The sequence below is a fragment of the Patella vulgata genome, chromosome 8, assembly GCF_932274485.2.
Source record: "Patella vulgata chromosome 8, xgPatVulg1.2, whole genome shotgun sequence".
Lineage (NCBI taxonomy): Eukaryota > Metazoa > Mollusca > Gastropoda > Patellidae > Patella > Patella vulgata.
This window is the reverse complement of record NC_065886.2, coordinates 19,897,243-19,919,365: the sequence shown is the minus strand read 5'-3', so window position 1 is coordinate 19,919,365 and position 22,123 is coordinate 19,897,243. Positions and strand designations below refer to the sequence as shown.

The 22,123-nt window shown below is 35.5% G+C and overlaps 1 protein-coding gene across 1 annotated transcript; it reads left to right on the top strand.

Moving 5' to 3' along the window:
- The first annotated feature begins 1,732 nt into the window (after window positions 1-1,732).
- On the top strand, window positions 1,733-20,770 carry LOC126830841 (uncharacterized). Its single transcript, XM_050561278.2, has 3 exons — window positions 1,733-2,368; window positions 10,484-11,071; window positions 19,923-20,770. The coding sequence occupies exons 1-3, from the start codon at window positions 2,212-2,214 to the stop codon at window positions 20,381-20,383; spliced, it is 1,206 nt and encodes a 401-aa protein (XP_050417235.1). The 5' UTR covers window positions 1,733-2,211; the 3' UTR covers window positions 20,384-20,770.
- Window positions 20,771-22,123: the final 1,353 nt, after the last annotated feature.

Here is a 22,123-nt window from a genome sequence, read left to right as displayed (position 1 = left end):
AGACACTTTGAGAGTAAACACACACTGTTCACTATTGAGTATTCTGTTCGCTCCTTTCTTTATCATAAGAAGTCAAGGATCTTCAATTATACTGTAACATGACGGGTCGTTGCCGATTACACTTGAGCGTCGACAGTGTCTGGCACTTATGCAACCGGAAGTCCCAGGTTCGTATTCAGGATGTCAGGCTTCCCGCGTGGATTAAAGTAAAAGGGAACACTTTTATAGAGTTTCAAATTCTTTATTTCGTGAAATACAACAAATAAATGAACGAGACGCGTATCTGAGTCGGCTCGTCTTCTTCTTACCAGTGGGAAACCAATTGAAAATAAAGGACTTGCACCAAGTGTATCAACTATGCTTACGTCAACTACGTCCGCTTTCAGAACCAGGAAACGGGGCGTCCGCTTACACCAAATCTTATAACTTCCGAGCGAACACCCTTAGAATCAATTAGAACCCAGAACTCGTATAAAAATATAAACGATAATTCGCCTGCCTCAGGCCGAACTAACAATATTCGTACAAAGGGAAGCACCAAACAAACTCTCCAATAATTAGAAACTCGTAACTTTACAATAAAATACCCACACCATAGCTTTATGCCTGTCTCAGCCCGAACTAACAATATTTGTACAAAGGAAAGCACGAAATCTTATATCACCCAAACGGAACTCTCCAATAATTAGGAACTCATAACTCTAAAATATAAACAACATAGCTGTATGCCTGCCTCAGCCCGAACTAACTATATTTGTACAAAGGAAAGCACCAAATCTTATATCACCCCAACGGAACCCGTAAATTAATTAGAAACGTAACCTAACTCAAACAAACAACCCCCTATATTTTGAAACGCCCGTCTTAGCCCGTGCTCGTCCTAAGCGGCGTAATTGGTTACTCCTGTAGGATTCGCACGTTTCCAAAAAGACGAAACTCTACTCTGGAGATCTTGCTTGCCCCGAGCGGAATAAGTGATTACTCCTGCGGGACTTGCGGGACTTGCGGGACATCAAAGACAAAGTCTCTCCTTGGAATGTTTACCTCGATTGGAATAATTAGTTATTCCTCCGAGGTTCGCACCCCCGACTGTTCGACTAAAACTGACTTTGACCGGCCTTATATACCTGCTTATACGCTATGCAACTGGGAAATGCACGTGCATAACCGATGCACTCCGAGTAAATACAATTTAGATCCCGCTCTCCAATTGGTTGATTTTATCAGACATTGACCAATAGAAAGTTCCAAAATACAAGTCGACGGCATATACACAAAATGACGGCCATTTACGCAATTTCCTCATGTAAACAAACCCCATTACGAGTTCGACGTAATATGAAGCAATATGAATAGATAACTATGCGTGGAACAAATAATAAACTGCAAGTCCTAGCTATTGTAATGATCTATAAAATACGAAACCCCCACAATACTATTCTAGTATTTAAGACGGAGGAGGGGTGGTGAGGGATTTGGCCATGTGCCCCAAATAACGCAAATAACTGAAAATCCTATATACGCCAGTGTTCCAGCGATAGGGATATGGATATTTTAAGATCTGAAAATCTGGGAGCTTTATAGGACATTTTAACACACCAACTGAAACGGGGGTCCTCAACATCAACTAACCTGTATGTAAGAGAAAATATATGGGGCGGGCCCAATTATATCTACACCTGTCCTACAGATCAGAATACTGGGGGTAGCCTACGTGTAATCTATTGTTATAACCATATTAATTCAACGGTGTAGTGCGCACAGTGTAACAAAACACATACTGTGTTTATCGACAAGCATGGTTGGTTAAGGTTTAGTTTTCATAGCAGTCCTTTGTGGCGCTGTAACATACATAGATCCCTAATGATTCAGTGGCTTGAAAAATATGAACTGGCTTCTTCAATTAGCAGGTTGGACCAATCAATATGGAGGTGTAGAGGATGCTGCCATGTAGACAATACTGTTCACGCCTTCACGGCAATTGTTGACGCCCCTATGTAGTAAAATGGGATAGGTAAGATGTTCGGTCATGTGTTACTTGGAATAGTATAACACGATTATCATTAGAGATAAGGTGTTTCTTATTGACCGATACTTCGTTAGAAATATAAAAGGGATCAACACCTCCAGCTTAATCGACCATCGAACCAAGGTCACCGTGATTGACAGTCGAACTTAAGATGACATTGAAAGTTGGTTATAAATCGAAGCATGATAATCAAGATGCCAGACGAAAGCTTTACCAATGATGCGATGATGGTGTGGAATTCTGCAAAACGGTCCTGTTTCAGCACTATCAAGGTGTTGGTAATATTAACTGGAGGGTGTTTTTTGTTACTGCTCAAGTCAACAATTGAACAACCAGACCGTAAGTTTGTTTTGATACAGAGTTTATTCTTCCACGTTTTAAATATTAATATGTATTTTCTGAGTGCAATTGCATAACAATTCAACTACCCAGATTGACTTATTAAGATTATTAGCTAATGGGGGTCGTTTTGTGCACACTTTGTGCGCCATATTGCATATATTTCCCAATACCAAAATCCATTAGAATTTCTGACAATTGACAAATATATTACCTAAACCCTTTACAATTAGTGACAGATGACAATAAATAAAAGTTATTTCTACGTAATTCAGGTTTACAGTAATGTTAGCACAGTTCAGGTCGCCAAAGAAATATATTACCAGATAAAGTGGATTATTTATTAATATGAAGCGAGATATTATTAATTAATACGATATTGTTTGTTAGTGATAACTGGCGTGATATCTCTAATGGGTAATAAAAATAACATTAAATTTCGTAAAAAGGACTAGTAATTTACAAGACCATAGATGCCGATAGAAGCTGGTTCTTACATTAAATTCTACAAATCGAAACTCCGGAGAAAAAAATTCCTTTTAGATGTTAATTTACTTGAATCATAACTGCAGAGGTGGCCCAGTGGTGTTTTTTGGTTATTGAACTGCCTCACAACCAGTGCATGGGGAAGTGGTTTTCTAGTTCGGTTCGCACTTGGAGTATAGTTATTTAAAACTTTTAAAATTATGATTAAATTACACAATGTAAGGTTAGTAGAATGTAAGGTTAGTCGATGCCACGAATTTTCGGTCAAAACCAAATATAAAAATTTCGGATAAAGATTATCACGACCCCCCCCCCCCAAAAAAAAACAAAAAAAAGAGGAAAAAAAAACCCTACCACTACAACAAGTAAGAATATTAACAAAATAACAATATATACATGAATAAACGAAAGTTAACAGAACGAACAACTGTAGTAAGCATAGGCGTACGAGCTGGGGGGGGGGGGCGCCCCCCCCCATTTTGGGCACACAATTGTACTTTGTAAAAGTTGTATAAAAAAAATATTGTGTTCTTGAATGTGTCCAATTTAACAGCGAATTTATTATTATTATGTAACATACTAAGAACCTAACTACATTTTTTGGGCACCAACCACCACCGCCCCGCCCCCCCGTCAAAAATTTCCCTGTACGCCTATGGTAGTAAGTCATTCAAAAAATACAGGTACAGACATTTTTAAACGTATTTCAATTCTCAGGTTTAAGTTAAGACGTATAATTTGATGTACATACCGACAGGCCAAAAGGCGAGGCTATTGATAATGTAATAAGTTAGCCAGTCAGCATAGTTTAAGAAAAGGTATTTATAACAAAATATTTGGGCATGATGCATGGTTTAAAGTAGCTAAGACTCTAACTCAATATCATCAAAAATCTTCGACGATGAAAACTCGAATTATTGTCAATGTAAATCAACATTGGTGTTGTGATCTTACTGGGAACAGGTGGGCTTATGATATCCAATATTTAAGACAAAATAAACATTTTACCATTGGAACACGAGTCGTGTACCATAATGCGTTTCATCGTAATTTGTAATAAGGGACTCAAAATACGAGGCTAGGTATATTTCACCAGTCATGTCAGATGGTGACATCATATTCTTATTTGTTGAGCATTCGCAATAAATACTAGTACTATCGGTGTAGACTGGAATAACCAGACGCCAAATACCACCATCCAATTTGGACTCTTCGCGTATTTCGCCGAACATAACTGATTAGAAATTACAGTAGAAATAGAAACGACTGAATGTAAATCAATTTATATACATTCATATTACATTATTATACGCGTTGCAACCCATTTGTGTCAATTTCTAGGTCCCAAATATTAGTGATTTAGCTCCTTTAAGCAACGACCAGTATGGGGAGATACAGTATGTTAATTACAACCACAGGGCAGACGTAAATGTGAAGAATTGTGTGGGTATATTATTATATCAATCAAGTAATTAATTCAACTAAAATTGTATTTTCCCCCTACAATTGTCACAATGACGTGTCAAAAACAAGCTTAAATTAGATTTTATGCAAAATTTAAGATACATCTGATATCGTGGACCAGTCTTTGAGTTTTCAATAACAAGATGAGTCTACGTTTATTTTCAATAAATTATTCAAAGTTAATAACATTTTCTTTCTTGGTGAAGGTTCCAGTGAAAAGGTATTCAAGGCTACTTGATACACGTTGCGCTTCGTCGTTTTTTTAAATTATTATCCTGTAAGGCATGGTTGTTTAGTTGTATTTCTGAGTACAAACAACCTTTACAGAATGGATTGTGAAATATCGGTAAAATATGTAAACCTTTTGTAATAAATTGGTTCTAGCGCAGGCTCCTTCGAATTCCACCCCAAGGGATTACTTATCCGCATTACTTATCAGTTCATGATACCATTTTCACGACCATTCCCATGGCAGTTCGCGTATGACCTGTTGAGAACTAAAAATGCTGGTGACGGGGTAATAACTATGCATAATATTGATGTGTGAGTCTTCAAAACACTGATCCGTGGGGTGTTTAAAAAGTTACGGTAAAGGCGGGGGGGGGGGCGAACTTGATGAATATTGATAGAGATATATACGTATGATTAGCCGAACAATGCCTGCTAGTTGAATAAATAAACCTAACCCAGCGAGTTTGAAGAAAACATCTCAAAAACGGTATATGCGAAAATCGTGAATTAAAAAAAAAAACACGATTCGATTCATACATGGGGGCCATGGTATATTGGGGAGTATGGCGCTGGGTAAATAACTAGTAAACGACCGCGGGGTTAACTGAGAAAGGTCATTTTATGTTATGCAGGATGGAGGGCATGGCAGCATGTTTAAGCGAAACAAGAAAAGGCCGTACTGCGCTTTGAACCCCATTTCATTTTATTTTAATTCATGGGTGTGTATGTTTTAAAGAATCAAAACTGTTATCATGGTGGGACCATCCCTTAATATAGCCCTCCATGTCTTTGTGTTTACAAGGGAGGGGCATGCACGATATGAAAGAAATTAAATGCAATTACCTGGTAGGATTGTAAGATTAGACGTAAAATTAAATTAAACAGGATATGTTTTCACGAATGATTAAAGAAATGTTTACAATCCATTATATTTTCAAACTAATTAAAATATTGTTTCCACGTCAACACTTAACTTAAAAGTGCTATAATATTCAAAAATAGATAATGCAAAATGAATATATTGAAAAGTTATCAATGGTTGTAGGTTTAACAAGGTGTGTGCATTTATCACAAATACCGTACTGGTACTCCAGTTTTAAAATTAAATCATTTTAATTAATTGATTTTAATTAAATCTAATGTTATTAAATGTCTAATTAATAATTTATATGACATTTAAGGCCCAAAGAAAGACCTGCAATACCCAGATTTAGTTCTTGCATAATGCCTGTTTAATTCAAATTTCAATTACCCCACCCCCCAAAAAACCCCCAAAACAAGTTTAAGTCAAGTTTAAGCAAAATCATTAGTATTAATCAGGTGTGAAATTTAACTGAAAATCGGCATTAGTGTATGAATGAATGAATGATATTATAATGGTAAAGAAATATACACCCCCTTAGGCTGAGTATAAAGATGATGCATTTTTAGCATAGTACAATAATTATAGTTGTATATCAATTGTATTACTTCCAAGGTTATTTTGTGCGGTAGGGAGGTCGCTGGATGGTCTAACATGTCCTGGAGTCAGGTGTTGTGACCATTATTAGGGTCACCTGTCTAACCGCGTGGGTTTTCTCCGGGTCATCTGTTTTCCTGATGTGTGTCACAGTATATGTTTTACACTGATGTGTTGCCATGCAGATTGAAACCGCGCGATTTGTTCCATTGCGCCCCTTTCACTTAGCCTTTGCAAAAATAAGACATACGGTCCGCAATAAATGATTCTCTCAAACAAATTGACATTTGATGATCTCACGAGAGGTGTGAGTGAATGCGAGTTTAGTTTTCACAATCTGAACTAACAATATCAGCAGTCACATTATCATGGATTATAAACAAGTGTGGACACAGAACGGCGCCTTGTGGAACGCCAACTACATTTCGGTGTTGTGAAAGCTATTTAACGATTGGAATGAACTACCGAGTTAACATTCTCAGGACAAATGGAATTGATCTCAACATCGACCTTTCATGGCCCATATAAAACACATAATTATAGCCTCTTACATGGGACTGTTTTATGCTTCAGCAAGCTCCCAAGGCGTAATTATTGTTATAGCGGACTTCTATACAAAATTTTACAAGATAATCAAATAGTTCAGGGTCATACAAAGTAAAATAAAGACCTATAGAATTGTTATATAGGTCCTTTATAATGATAGGAATTGCGAAAAAGTTCACAATAAATTTCACAAAACGACATTGTTGTCTGGTTTTGAAATGTTGAATACGATATGACAGATTTTTATTCCTATTATATATCTTTATATTTTGTAATTTCAGCGTGTGGGGTAGTATATGTCTTAAATAGTTTTGGTGCTATAGATATCAACTCATAATACAATTAGTAAAATGATAAGTTATTTAAAAATAACTATCATTTAGTGATTTTTTTTAAATTATCAAATATTGAAACTATTCTTGATTTAAGCGTTGCCACGGATACAGTCAATACACTTTAATATATAATTATATTTAAACCGAGGCCAATGTCTTTATGGTATGAGTAACTGTATGAAAACCATAAAAGCACCTACTATAAACGAATTACCTATGGTTGAGTAATTTTAATGAAGATTCTTACGGTAAAAACTTACATGGTTGACTTCAGAGTATAGAAATTTGTTATATTATAGCACTTTATACCCCATTATATAGGATATAAGTGTTTTATCAGGCGTAAAATGATGCTATATTAAAAAGGCTGCTTATTCACAACAATATATAGTAAGTAAGTGAGTTTTGAATATAGAATGTGATCTCTATTAGGAGCATCGAAAGCATACAAGGAATATAAACCATCTCTAAATTATGTATTAATGTGTGCGTAATTGGTTCATAGTCTGACTTAAAAACGAATGTCAATGACCAAAAGCACACTGAACTACTATTTATTAAAGGCTCACATCAAAAGAAAACTTCTGAATCCGGCATCATTTCAACCAAATAATGTAATATGTCAAAAATCAAATCAATCAGAAACCACACATATAATAATTATTATGATTTTGAATTTATTTAGTATTTCTCTTTAAAGGCGCCAACATTTGATGAAGTGTTCCACTTGCCTCGTCTAAAAGTTTGAAATGAAAAACCTATGCTATTTCATTGTTTATGTCATTAATTATTATGTTGATAATTTGTAACACTATAGAGATAAAAGAGATCAGTTTAGTAAATATAGTATTTATTTACATCAGGAATTCAAGAATATAAAACAGCAACATAAATTAAACAGGAACTAAACTACATCAGGAATATAAACAATAACATCAGCACAGTACATCAATAGTTTGAAGGAGCTAAATGGTTAATATGTGAAACCTATAAACTGACACAAATGGGTCGCAACGCATATAATACTGTAATATGAATGTATATATATAAACTGATTTACATTCAGTCGTTTCCGTTTTACTCTAATTTCAAATCAGTTATGTTCGGCGAAATACGCCGATAGTATTTATTGCGCATGCTCTTCAGATAAGAATATGGTATCAACGTTTGGCATGACTTGTGGAATATGTCTAGCCTCGTTCTTCGAAGCTCTAGTTACAAATGATGCTGAAACGCATAATGGTACACGATTCATGCACCAATGGTAAAATGTTTATTTTGTCTTAAATATTGGATATTGGAAGTCCATCCTTTCCCAGTTAGATCACGGCATCAATGATGATTTAAATTGACAAATAATTCATGTTTTCAATGTCGAAGACTTTGGGTGTTACTGATTTAGAGACTTGGCTACTTTAAGATAACCTTTCCACACCTCTGCCACGGCAGCGGCTGAACTCGGGTTAGTTCATTCGCCGGTTTCTGCTCCCCTCTTCTCCCTCGAACCAGATCTCCTGTCAGCAAACTGATGGTTATATACCTATCAAATGGGTCTGCAGACACAATATCATTACTATATATGGAGTTTACAAGTTATCTTTACTTCGCTAACTGGTATAAATGTCATATCTACATTGCCCATACATGTGGAATTGATAGTCTCTAATTAGTGCGTGGGGATCACGTGGCTAAGTGGGTAAGACTCTGGCTCGCTAGCCTGGAGGTCGGGTGTTTGATCCCTGCATTTGCCGAGAAAGTTCATCTAGATTTTCCGGCGTGGTTCCCCTTGTCATTGATGCAGGACAGAGGGCCTGACAAGGATGGGACGAAAAACCGAGGTCCCGTGTACAAATTGGCGTGCACGTAAAAGATCCCTTGGCAGTTGGAATTCGATATAAGAGTAGGCCGTAGCGCCGCTGCCCGGGCAAAATTTCCCTCATAGCACACTGTATGGCACATGCCCGTCTTCATTAGCCCAGTTTAGGAGCAAAACAGTAGGACGTTAAACTCCATTTCATTTCATTTCTAATTAGTGCGTACGTGTTTAGAACAAAGTGTATGCTGAAAAGCCAATATCATACATTATCAAAACCAGCTAGGGCCAATAAGTTCACTGCATCTAAATAATAGTTCGTATTTTATAAAATAGAAAATTGAGTACTTTGTCACAAATTGCAACGACCACTTACCACTACAACTTTGGTCAGTACATAAGTATAGTAATTTGCAGGCACGTCTATCGCAAAAGTTTGTATTTCTTAGAAAAAGTATCAGATTATAACCGATACATGTGGCAGTTACCGCTTTTTAATTCAGTCGGTTAACGATTACTTTTGGTTTAGTTGTGTCACATGTGGGATCTTAAATCGTCGTTTCGGATCCATCGTGTTAAAATTCGAAGGCCGCGGTGATTCAGTGAGAGCCTGACAAAGAACAACGTATAGTCGTTCAGATGAGACGGAAACCGAGGTCCCGTGTAGACATTGGTGTGTACAGTAAAGATCCGTTGGCAGTTGGAATTCGATATAAGAGTAGACCGTAGCGGCGCTGTCCGAGCAAAATTCCTCTCATAGCACACGGTATGGCGTACTTCCGTCTTCATTAGCCCAGTCGCATTAGAATAGTAGGGCATTAAACCCCATTTCATTTCTCTATGTTAAGATTAATTTTAGAATCTGTTTAACCATTTCTATTATACATGTAAAATATGTAGTCGCTGGTATTTTCCTTTAACTCACTGCTCAGTTCACATTTATTAAGATAAGGACCGTTTAATACGCTGTGTTGTTTTGATATGTATAACAACTATTTGAGAAAAACTTGCGAAGAATAATAGTTACATGTACCAACATAAGCACATTTATTTTTCTAAAATCGACATTTGCATTCTCATAAAGAAAATTTAATTAATTGTGAAGTTTATACTCCTCAAATTTGAATTTAATGTCATTTTGGTATTGTCTCATTAAGTCAAACAACTGTAATTTGATATTGGGAACGGTATCAAATTGCGTGGCCTTTACTGTGATGTAACGTGATTGTGATCAGTTGCGCGTAACAGCTAAATGTCTTGTCATAGTTGACAATAATGTGCGAATAACATGTAACTAATCCGTTTTAGAAATGGATGATTTTGTAGTATTTATTTGCGCGATTTGCCGTTAAACCTGTCAAAGCCCCCCCCCCCCATCACCCACCCTTACTGTCATATTTTTTATGCCTGCGTCAGCTTATTATTTAAACTGGTCTAGGTGTATTTTGGTTTTCCTTTTATCATAGTTTAAATGCCTTGAAGTTCAGAATTTTTTGTGTATCGTTACATTCTAAATGTGTTTGTCGATGTTTTACAAAATGTAATAACACACTCGGGGAACACATCTTGTTGGATTTCCTTTGTCCTATAATGACATTTGTACATTGTTTTTAATTTATCTCTTTGGTGGTTATTTTTATCCTACAAGTAGAATCCAGGATCTTATATTGAAGAAAAACGTTTACACTTTGGTGTGAGGCAAGGTTCGATATTAGGTCCTTTGCTCTTCGATGTAAATCGACCGTTGACTACCATTAATGCTTTAATTATTCTTTTTTTAGATGTAAATAGGATTATTGGTACCATATCAATCTTCAGACGAATAACGCACAGTATTACCAGCTATAAATTCAATGAGCGGAAGATACGGTGCCCTGGATGCGAGCCACCATGTTTAGCAACCATTATAAACCCTTGTGGAAACATAACTCTAACGGCCTCAACATTGTCCAGGAAGAGACTTGAGATACACTGCGACGAGAATTACACATGGACAGAACATTCTACAGTTCGTTCTAACGTCAATCCGTTCACAATGAACAGTGATGATCAATGTCTCGAAAGGTTTATTCAAGAAAATTGTTATGACAACAGGATTGTGCCTAACGTAATCCATTATGTCTGGTTCAATAAACATGTAATGGATGTGTATTCATTCCTAAGTGTTATAAGTACTTACAAGAGAATAAAACCATGTTTAATAATTATTCATGCTGACGTTATGCCCTATGGTCCATATTGGGTATATTTATTAACACTTGTGCCAAATCTAATCCACATTTACAAACCGGCGCCAATCAGTATTTTTGGTAAAAAGTTAGGTTACGTTCAACATAAAGCCGACATTGCTCGTTTGGAGATATTGAAGGGTATGTATACATTTTATTTCCTATAACTTTCCTATAAATTTTTGGTCCAAGTTAAAAGATTTATTTGCGGTACAGGTTATCAGTTTTGTTTCGAACTTTGACAATGCATTTTTAGGAAGGATACAGCCTGATTAAAATCAGATGGTTCCCAATCCGCTTTCCGTTTTATATTCCGCATTTTTAATTCACCGATTCGTGTTCTTGGTTGTGTGCTCTGAATAGCCAATGATAAAGCTGTTCCAGTAACATCGCCAATTAAACAACGCATGAGCTTACTGAAGTCAAATACATAATGCAACCCACCACCAAAATTTAACAAAATATACACTAAAAGCCCCCAAATTTTGATATAAGCAACCGGAACGAACCCAATTTTCTAAAGATTATTTTAATACTTCGTTTTACATTTATTATTATTATTATTATTATTACAGCATATTTATAGTGCGCCCTTTCAAATAACATGTTCAGGGGCACTTTACAAAATGACAATGTAATCATAAATAAACAACAAGATCATGGACATGTTAACGATTGTATACAGAGTCAGTTAACAGCCTGATTAAATAAATGTGTTTTAAGTTGTTTTTAAAAGAATATAGAGATGTACAACATCTTAAACTAAATGGTAGATTATTCCATAAAATGGGTGCTTGATAACTAAAAGAGCTCTGACCATAAGAGACTAGTTGAACAGTTTTGGGCTTTAAAAGTAGTTTATCTAATGTACGTAATGTTCGGCCAGGTGTATAAAGTTCTAAAAGATCTGAGAGGTAAACAGGAGCTAAATTATTTAAACTTTTTAAAGTAAGTAATAAAATCTTAAAATCAATTCGATATTTAACAGGTAACCAGTGTAAATTACATTTATTAACAGTAAAGTAAGTTACCTTATCTTACAAGCTATTTTATTTACTAGCTGAAGTGTAATGTAAACACCTATTTATAAAGCGTTTGGAAACCAACACGGTGTGCTTCCAAGCAACGCTGTAACCTCTTCTACATGTATAGCACACACGGGTTATTTCATTTTTTGGGTTGAGGAAAGTTGAGTTAGTAGAGAGTTAAAGCTTCGTCAGCGTTCAGTTATTCAACCTATACATAGTCTGAACATTTGCATACTGAGCTTTAACATTTTTCTGGGTTGCTCGGGTCTCAGCATTTTGCCATAACTAGGGTATTAATTCAAGCGTGCCTTTTAAGCTAGATATGCAATATCCTGATATTTGGCAATCCGAGTCATCAAGACATCTGTTTGCTTCTTAAAGCTAACCGAACTCTAAAATTTGCAAGGGCGAAGGTTCTATGTAAAAAGAATGGGATCATTGTGCAGAATTGCACGCAGACGTTTTATGGTGTTTTCCTGTAGCATTTGACGAAGAGATCAACACACCAAAGTCCTCCGTATAGCCAGCTCCAAGAAGCGCTGGTTTGACTGGATTTCGTAGCCAATGTTTCGCTTCAAACATTGGAGAGCGAGTCTGTAAGGAATTGATCGAATGTAGAATGGGACTTAAATTTTGAATACTTTTGGCGCTATCGACAAAAAACAAAAAAACAAACACAATCTTGTCGGTGAATAGTAGTACTGTTTTTGTAAAAAATTTCAACTATCCATAAATTTTGGTACGATGTGTAGAAATGCACATGTGTACAATAATGACAAATTAGCCCATTGTCATTTGAGGGTTAGGGTATGAGCAGATATAACTTAGAAGGGACCGTTTAAAAGAGGGGTGGTGGTCCAATTTCTGCCAACTCGAAGTAGGTGTACCTCTAGACCAAACTAGAGGAAACAGTTTTCTTGCAATTTTCATTTTAGGCTGACCCGTTTATTTCCTATTTTGATTCTACTACAGACTGGAAAATGGGATTATTGATCCGACTAAACCGCTAGCATGATGGAAATGTTTTAATTTATAAACTAAAAAGAAACATCTTTTATGACACATATTCATCTCAAACAACTATGACCCAGAAACCATGACCTCACAAATAGGCTAATGTGACATCATGAACAAAATCACCTCAATTCAAGAACTTAATCGAAGCTGGCAATTTTCACATCTTCAAAATTTAGGAACACTTGGTGGGTTCTTGAAGGTCACGAGTTTGATAATATTTAATTATAGTTTGAATGGATAAGATTAAGGTCTTTCAGTCTAATTTAGCGAGCACAATGAGTTCTCATTTTTGACACAACTGAAATGTGCTTAATAAAAGGAGCGTATTGTATTTAATAATGCCACTTCAGAAATAAAGGATATGAATTATATAAAGGACGCAAAAAAGACCAGAAATCTTTAAGTAAGTACATGAACCATTAACACAAAATCTGTATTTTATTATGTACAATTCTAAATTGACAATTTAAAGCATATTTATCGAAAAACAAAGAACTAGTATGAACTATTCGTGAGCCAATCAAAGAAATATTACTGTTTGTATATCTGACATTAATTCTACTAAATAACATTTAAAATAGGATATGTATATTCAAACATATCGTCTAAACTGAGCAGAGTAAATACATGTACACTCACATCGCAGCTATGTCTTGAACAAAAATTATAGCCATAGTTAGCAGCTTGTCCGAGAGGATGTTGACCAAACTTGATCATTCCTTCAAGAAATCTAATCTCGATCGCGTTAACAAGATTTTCCGGTCACATAATACATCCATGGAAAAGAAAGAGTTCTATAATGTTCTACTCCCCAATCCTTCACACCAAATTTCTTGCAGTCGTTATGGTTCACTCCAAATTTAAAAAAAAACCACACATTAAAAACGGTAGCCGCTATCGCGTTATAACACGTTTATTTTTTAGAAAATGGGGGTAACTCCGGAATGGAGGGTTGCGGTTTTCCGGAGTAAAGGAGTATCTCCGGAACGGAATCTCGCAGGACGCTGAATATCGATAGGGTTTATCCTCTGATGATAACTTTAATTTTTCACACCAAATTTAAAAAAATCCGTTAAAAACTATCATATATTTAACAAGGTTTTTGGAAAAGGGGGTGGGTGTCGGTACCCCTCGGAACAGAAAGTCGTGAATGCTGAATATCGATAGGCTTCGTCCTTTCATGACCCCGATGCTTCAAACCGAATCAAAAAATAAATTTGCAAAAAACTATTGCCCCCATCGCGTTAACAAGGTTTTCGGTTAGGTAGCCCTGGAACGGTAGTCCACGGAGCGCTAAAAATATGTATCAAGACGATAACGAAGGTATTTGGGATTATCATCCAACCAGACTGAGAATTTATTATATAGATCTTGTTCATTTCTCTAAATATACAACATGTAAGAAGTTGCTCGCTGAGGGGAAATAATGATCTATTAACTCTGTGTTATTATGATGAACATCATAAAGTTGACAATATACTTTGTTTATGTGCTTGTTGAAATTCACGTCTCACACGGCTATGAATTATCATAAACACAATAACTATATATATATTTTTAACAAAAGGAGCCAGACTTTTCTGGGAGAAAGATGGTTGGGTATGGAGTTACACAACTCGGGTGATGCATTATTATAGGTTTCTCAGCAGGAGACCCCCTTAATATAACGTTTTGTTAGATATAAGAGATTTTCAACAACGCATTACTGCGACAAATAATTATATATCTGGTCACGGAATTTTTGAATTATTATGCGGTCATACAATACTCAAACCTAAACCGTCAAAGACGAAGACATGTCAACAGAAAGTGTAATTGATGGAGAAGGGTGTTCTTGTGTCACCGACGTTGTTACATGTGTTCGTTGGGTGATTGTTGTCACTATCGTTTAGCTAAATGCGATACGAAAATTACCGTTTATCGCTTTTGATAATATGCAGAACACAACTGCGGGCATAGTCTGTTACATTTGATAATAATAAACAAAAACTCCACAATACAATGGGTTAGGAATCAGTAAAAAAATAGCTTTTCTGTGGCTGTAATTTTGTTGTCTGAGAAAAGGGATAAAAAATTTTTCAGTTAAAGACGAAAAGTTGGGTTGATTATCGAGAGGTAAATAATAATAATAGAGCCGGGATAATTTTTTCTCGAGATTTCTGCCTGGAGAGTCTCTTGAAATTCCATATGGGTTGGTGCCATCTAGGCTGTGGACCAATGAAATTCAAGGGTTTAGGTAAGGGATTCGATCATCCAGTATTTAACTGTCCTAGCAGGTTAGTAAGAGCCGTTGAAATGAAATATTACCATTGGACACTATATCTCAAAAGCCACTATTGCGACTTTAACCAAGAAAATGCTCCATTTTCAACCTATACTAGACTTGCACCTCGTTCACGTCTGGCTTTTCAAATGGCAGATTTGTCTGTGATATTACCCTATGTGGAAGCGGACATAATGCCCCAGAAAAAGAGAAAAAGAATTGGCGAGAAAGATAGTTTACATTAACTGCTACCAGGCTAATTAGCCCATGTACGTCGATCCGTTCATAATAGTGTCAAATAAAGCATATGATTTCATGGAACTTAGTGACATTTAGGTCATTTAATTCCCACTAGAGCGCTCTAAACCCATTACCTATTGTTCTATATAAACAATTTCACGCAGTAGCTACTATTCGCATGTAAATAGCAATCGCACGTGACATTAGCCTATATCCATGAAATGATAAAGACCCGAAATAATAGCCATGCAAAGCGTGGAAACACGCCCATACAGCAGCTATGTTTCGTCAGCAGTTAGTCCAAGAAGAAAACTGTGATGTTGACCAAATTTGATAAGGATCATTTTCACCTTTAAGAAATCCGATTTCTATCGTGTTCACAAGCTTGGAAAGATCCGTTAACAGTAGCGTATATCACGTTAGCAGGGTATTGATGGAATGTATGTTTACTCAGGAATGGAATGTCACAGTACGCCGAATATCTATAGGTTCGTACTCTCATGCTAACCGCCATATTTGAAAAAGATCCGTTAAAATTTATAGCCTCTATCGAGTTCAAAATGTTTCCGAGTGAAATAACTCTAGAACGGAAGGTTGCCAAACCCCGAGTGGCTGAAGAGTGGACGAAATAGCTAAATATAGTTTAAAGTAATTGTGTGGTACTATGGTCTTTGTGACCATATTGCATCTTTAACTAATTATCGAGTTCACATACACACAAGAAGTCATATCTAATGCACCCAAAGAGTTATAATTTGGTAAACATAGCTGGTTCCGTGGGAATCAGAGTATCATGTTTAACCATAAAACCAAATTCATTATTTGCAGAATCTTAAGTCGTGACGTAAGCAAATCTGTTAAAAAGCACAAACCAGTCATTTAAGATTTAGATATCACTGGGTTCCTGAGAGACTACCATCTGAGTTCCTACACCATATGATGTAGCGGTTTCCTGAGTCTAGCCATGCTGGTTAGACTTTTACAGGAGTTGGGGTTGAGAGAAAGATATTAATTTTAAGTATGCTAATGTAATCTATTATGGTTTGTACCATATGTATTCAGCTTGACATAAAAATGTAGAACTGAACTGTTGCATTGTTAATCCTAGTAGGACGAACGTCTTAACTAATTAGGAGATAATCGTCTTAACGGCGAAGATAGTACGAAGAACATACACAACTTGAAAAGGAAGCAAAAAGACAATTACAAATACTAGACGATCACAAGACTATTAAGATATGTAGTATGACAAGAGTGCATGGATGTGAAGCTTTGTGTTCATGGGAGAGTTGATCGTGTTGATATTCAGTGTTCGACAACCCTTTTTTTACCAGATGTATGTCCCCTTTTCCGAAAACCTTGTGAATGCGATAGGTGCTACAGTTTTTGAAGGATATTTTTCCAAATTGGGGGTGAAACATTATTTACATGTGAGGAGTAACCGTTTAGATAGAGGCTACACTTTTTATCGTAATTTTTCAAATTTTGTGTGAAGCATTGTCGTCATAAGAGGAGGAACCCTATCGAAATTCAACTTCTATGACTTTTCGTTCCAGAGTAAATTACCCCTTTAAATTTGGTGTGTAGCATTCGGGTTTTGGGAGGATGAACCCTATCGATATTCTTCATTTCAAAACCTTCCAAACCTTGTAAATGCGATGGGTGCAAGCGTTTTTAACAGATTTGGTTTGAAGCATTAGATCCTATCGATATTCAGCGTTCCAGAGTCAACATGGTGTTAAACATTCGGGCTATGTGAGGATGAACCCTATAAACAATCTGCGTTTTCCGAAAAACCGCTAACGCGATAGAGGCAACGGCTTTCAACAGAATTTTTCAAGTTTGTGAAAGATCAGATTTCTCGAAGGATTCTTATCCTTATCAAATGTGATCAAAAGCGAAGTTTTCCTTTCGGATAAGCAGCTGTTGGCAATCTGATGAAAATACAGATCTATATTTCGTTTAGCTTTTTATACTTTCGATGGCCTACACTACATGAAGATCTAACCAGTTGTTTTGGGAGGTCGCGTCAGAGGTCAAACGAGCAGTTTTTGACCCTTTGATGTCAGATATTTGATTAACCAATCAGCATTGTTCTTTCTAGTGGATTGATTACCCACAGTTCCGTGCACCTCACGCCAAAAAGATCGCCGCAACAGACCGTTTCATTGGCAAATCCCTCACATCACCCAGAACACGTCAATGATAACAACTCTTCCAAATCCTAGTGTAGTAAGGAAAGGTAAAATGAAATTTTGAACTATAAAAAATCAAACGAAATAGGATCGTGTTTTAATCACATTGCAGCTTTTGGGCACATTTCCACATTTTGTTGGGCTATCTTTATTTAATGTTATGTAATGAAATTCTTACATAACTATCAGAATAGGTCACCACTGGTATGAAGGAGAATCGATGAAAAATTAACGTTAGTTTACAAGTCCACGTGTTTGTCAAATGTCCATCATTCTTAAAATCGGTCAGATGGAAAGATCTCCTTAACTAAACTGTGTCTGTAGAGTAATAAAAATACCCTTTATTTGTGATAGACTACTCATTCACTTTAGTAATTATATTATAAAAATTGTTATGGTTCAATTCTTTAGTAGTATTTAATGCGTTTTCTTTTCTAGCAGGTATTATTTTCACAATATATCAAATTAAGAATGATAAGTACTAAGCTGTCAAGCGCCAATTCTGTCTGAATCATTACAAGCCGAAGTAATAGATCCGTTTTGTTCAACATTTAAGTAAAGATCAATGCTTGGTATTAAAGTATTATATCCCCGGGTGACAAAAGGGAATCCAATCCTACTGATGAAGAGGTCTCGGGTTCTCATCAGCTTATGGCGAATCAATGTTAGGAACAAGTGAACCTCTTGTGATTTCTAGTTTTGAAATAATCCCACAAAAATGTAAGATATATCACCATACATTATCCTAGATCAACATCTTTCGTTTCATTTAGTTTTGACACATTCCTTCATTTTATCAAATTTTAGGATGAATAAAAGAATATCCGAAAGGAAAAAGGTTATGTATTCACCTGCGACAAACTAAATTAAATACAGTGCACGCGTAAGATGGTTTTTTTTTGGTGTGTATAATAAATATAATAATCATCTTAGGCGTGTTAGTTGTGCTATTTTATAAAAAAACATATTACGGGGAAAGATCTCCCTTGGTGCAAGTTGACAAATGTATTGTCGTTATTCAGTATACAGCTATTCAAGGAAACTGATTCGTATCCCACCTTTAAAAATATGTCTTACTGGGAGGCGATATTTATGAAAAGTTTTACAGATTTTCTTTTTTAATTTGGAAGCTTGTCTCTAAAATTATTGGGCTGGTCTTCCTTGTTAATTGTTTTTAAAAAAATGTTCAATCTCTGTATTTAAAAATACTTATCAAAATTACCACCTCCATGGCAACAAAAGCGTAAATGTGAAACGAGAGATGCAGTTTTTACAGAGAGTTAAATCTCTTGTTCGTATGCGTTTATTAGTAACAATGAAAAGTAGACGACTATTCTGCAACGAGATATTAATCATTGACACAGCTTGGCTTTGACGACATGGTCTGTACATAATGTTGACATTTCGAAAGATACCTGTGGGCGAACCTAGCCCAACCCATCACAATTTTAATTCGGTAATAATTATAAAACAATAAATATATCACATAATGCCGCATTAAAATAGTTATAATTTTGGAAACAGAAAGTAGTCGTGATTGATACCGGAGGACTTGGAATGAATGCTCGAATCTGGCCTGGAAACAAAACTCTGGGCATTATTCAATGTATACCACTGCTTCGTCTGTTAGCAATTATTTTGAGCATTACATGATGTGTCCTGCGGTGGTTTTAGATTTCCATAAGTACATAAGGTTTGGCGACTGCACAATTTATCAATTGTTTTATTTGTTCAACAACACTGACCCCCCCCACCCAAAAACAAAAAGACAAGCCCTTTACTCGACAAAAGATTATATTTTATGAAATATGTATATGTAGTTTATGTAAGTAATATGTGTGTATATTATATTATGTGATGTGTATATTATATTATGTGATGTGTATATTATATGTAATATGTATATGTAATATATAAGGGATATTGGAATATAAAATCCCAGCTTAATGTATTATTATATGACTACTTAAAATCTCCTGTTGCCCAATTTTAAGCATAGATTATGAATGTTATTAAAACATAAAATCAATTATTAAAATAAATAACGAATCTCACCGACCATTAACTGTTCACGGTGGATATCTGGTAACGTTTATGGGCACACTCGTCGTGGTATCATTTTTTTTTCTAAATTAAGGCAATTTTTAGTAACTTTGGTGTAGTTTTATATTTAATTGAGGATCACAATAAATTCGACATTTTAATTTTACTATTTTAATTAACTTTATATTTTCTTTTATATTTTACAGCCCACGGTGGCATCTACTTCGACTTTGACCAAATAGCTCTAAAGAATTTCGACCAATTTCGGCAATATGACTTTGTGATGGCCCACGAAAATATACATAATCTCGGAAATGCTGTGATAGTGTCTAAAAAGAATGCCCCCTTCATTGACCTGTGGTACAATAATTATCATACATACAATCCTACAGAATGGGGAATCCATTCGACTTTTGTGCCATTTAGAATAGCCAAAAAACATAAAGATTTAATACATATAGAAAAAGAAGCCTTCTTCAAACCGGACTTAGGGACTATTCTAAAACTATATACTGGGAATATAGATTTAAGTAAAAATCATGCTATACATTTATATGTAAGATGGATTAAAAAATACTACACTTTGGGCCAGTTGCAAAAAATGAACACCACTCTAGGAGAGTTGGCTAGATATGTCCTTTATGACTCCAAGAACCTATGCTCATGATCAAGCCTCCTGCTTCTTCGACAAGTTATACATAGTGGGGAAAATAAATAATTCCTTTACGGGTGCCAACGACAAAACTGTGCTGTGCATGTAACGATTCAGAAGGCGGTGGACCGTTTGTATAATTGATGTGGAAAGGGTAATCCAAATGGAATGTGGAATACATGTCATGCTAAAGCTACGGGTTTAGCTTTTTCCCGAAAAACACATATTCTTGGTGGAACCGCAAAGAATATGCAGGCACAATGTAACGAGAGTGAATTTATAACGACGAAAAAAAGGTATTGCACCAATAGGTGCTATGAAAATAGTCGAAGTATAATACACAATCTGGACAAACTGATTGAAAAAAATGCCATTAATTGTTTAATAAATTATTAGTTTCTATTTTGCATTGTTTCTATTTCTTGTACCTATTGAGATTTAAAGATATTTTTTTTGGACAATCGCGGTTTTTATTTTATATAATTATAACCGTTATTAAGTTAAAATAGTACATATTATTTTCCAGTTCTAGTTAATCATGTTGCAGCTAAGTACTACAGGGGGATTCTGCTAAAAGTCTCAAGATGTTAAAGATGCATTATGTAAAGCTAAATCAGCATGTATTTCGTTTGTTATATAAATGATTAATTAGACATTTATTCACATAACATCGGATGGTCGCGAATTTCAGTGGATTGAAACACGATCACCATTTAATTTATAAATGGATAATCGATAATCGAGATATGTTTATTATCGTACCAATGGTACCTGAGAAAGGATACTTTATTGTGAACACTTCAAAGTCTGATAACTCTCCCAGAAACGAGTATTTTGACTAAAATTTAAATATATTCTATTTTCATTATTTATTTCTGAACTATTATTGCAAGAACGGACAGCGCTTTATCTAAATCTTTGATAATGTATCTTTAAAGTTATCAAAAAAAATGTGTGATATTTCCCAAAGAAAATATATTAAGTGTAATAATAAGAAAGGTACCGCACCATAACGATAGGGTCTGTGTATTAATGCCGTGAACAATGTTTAATACCCCGACCCGTCTTATAAATTATTATACCATTTCTTTATCAGACATGACAGTGGGCTATTGGTATATACATAATAAAAAACTTTATAGCCACACAAAACACAATAGTATGGCTTAAATACCCACAGAGGTGCTTTACTTACAGAATAAAGTATAATACGGTGACCACCGATTTGGACCCCCATAGCGATAAACACCACTCTGAATCGTCAACCCTAAGAACTAATCGCCTTAAGATTTTTATCCTAAATGTAAGAACAATGTACTTGTGTCTTGAGATATTTGAAACTTTCATATTGAATTATTATTCGTTCCGTTAAATGAATAGATAGTCTAATGGTTTAATCATTTTACCAGTGGTCACCAGCTGAAGAGGTCTAGTTACAACGCTGGAACATGATAAAAGCTTAATAAAAGAATTAATAAGTGTCACTAGCCATTATCTCCATATACCATTTTATGACCGTTACAATAACCTGCTCACTCATGTGTAACCAAGAAAAGACATTGGACACCCAATTTGTATACCATTATAATATTATCCAATCAGAATTATTCATTGAATGATCTACTGCAGGATGTAGAAGTGATCAGAAACAAATGTTGTCCCCTCAACTTTCGGAGAAAGTTTTCTACTTTGACATTTTCTGCTTAGATTAACTGATTAACCGATGCTTTTGGGTACGATAACTTTGATTCTAAT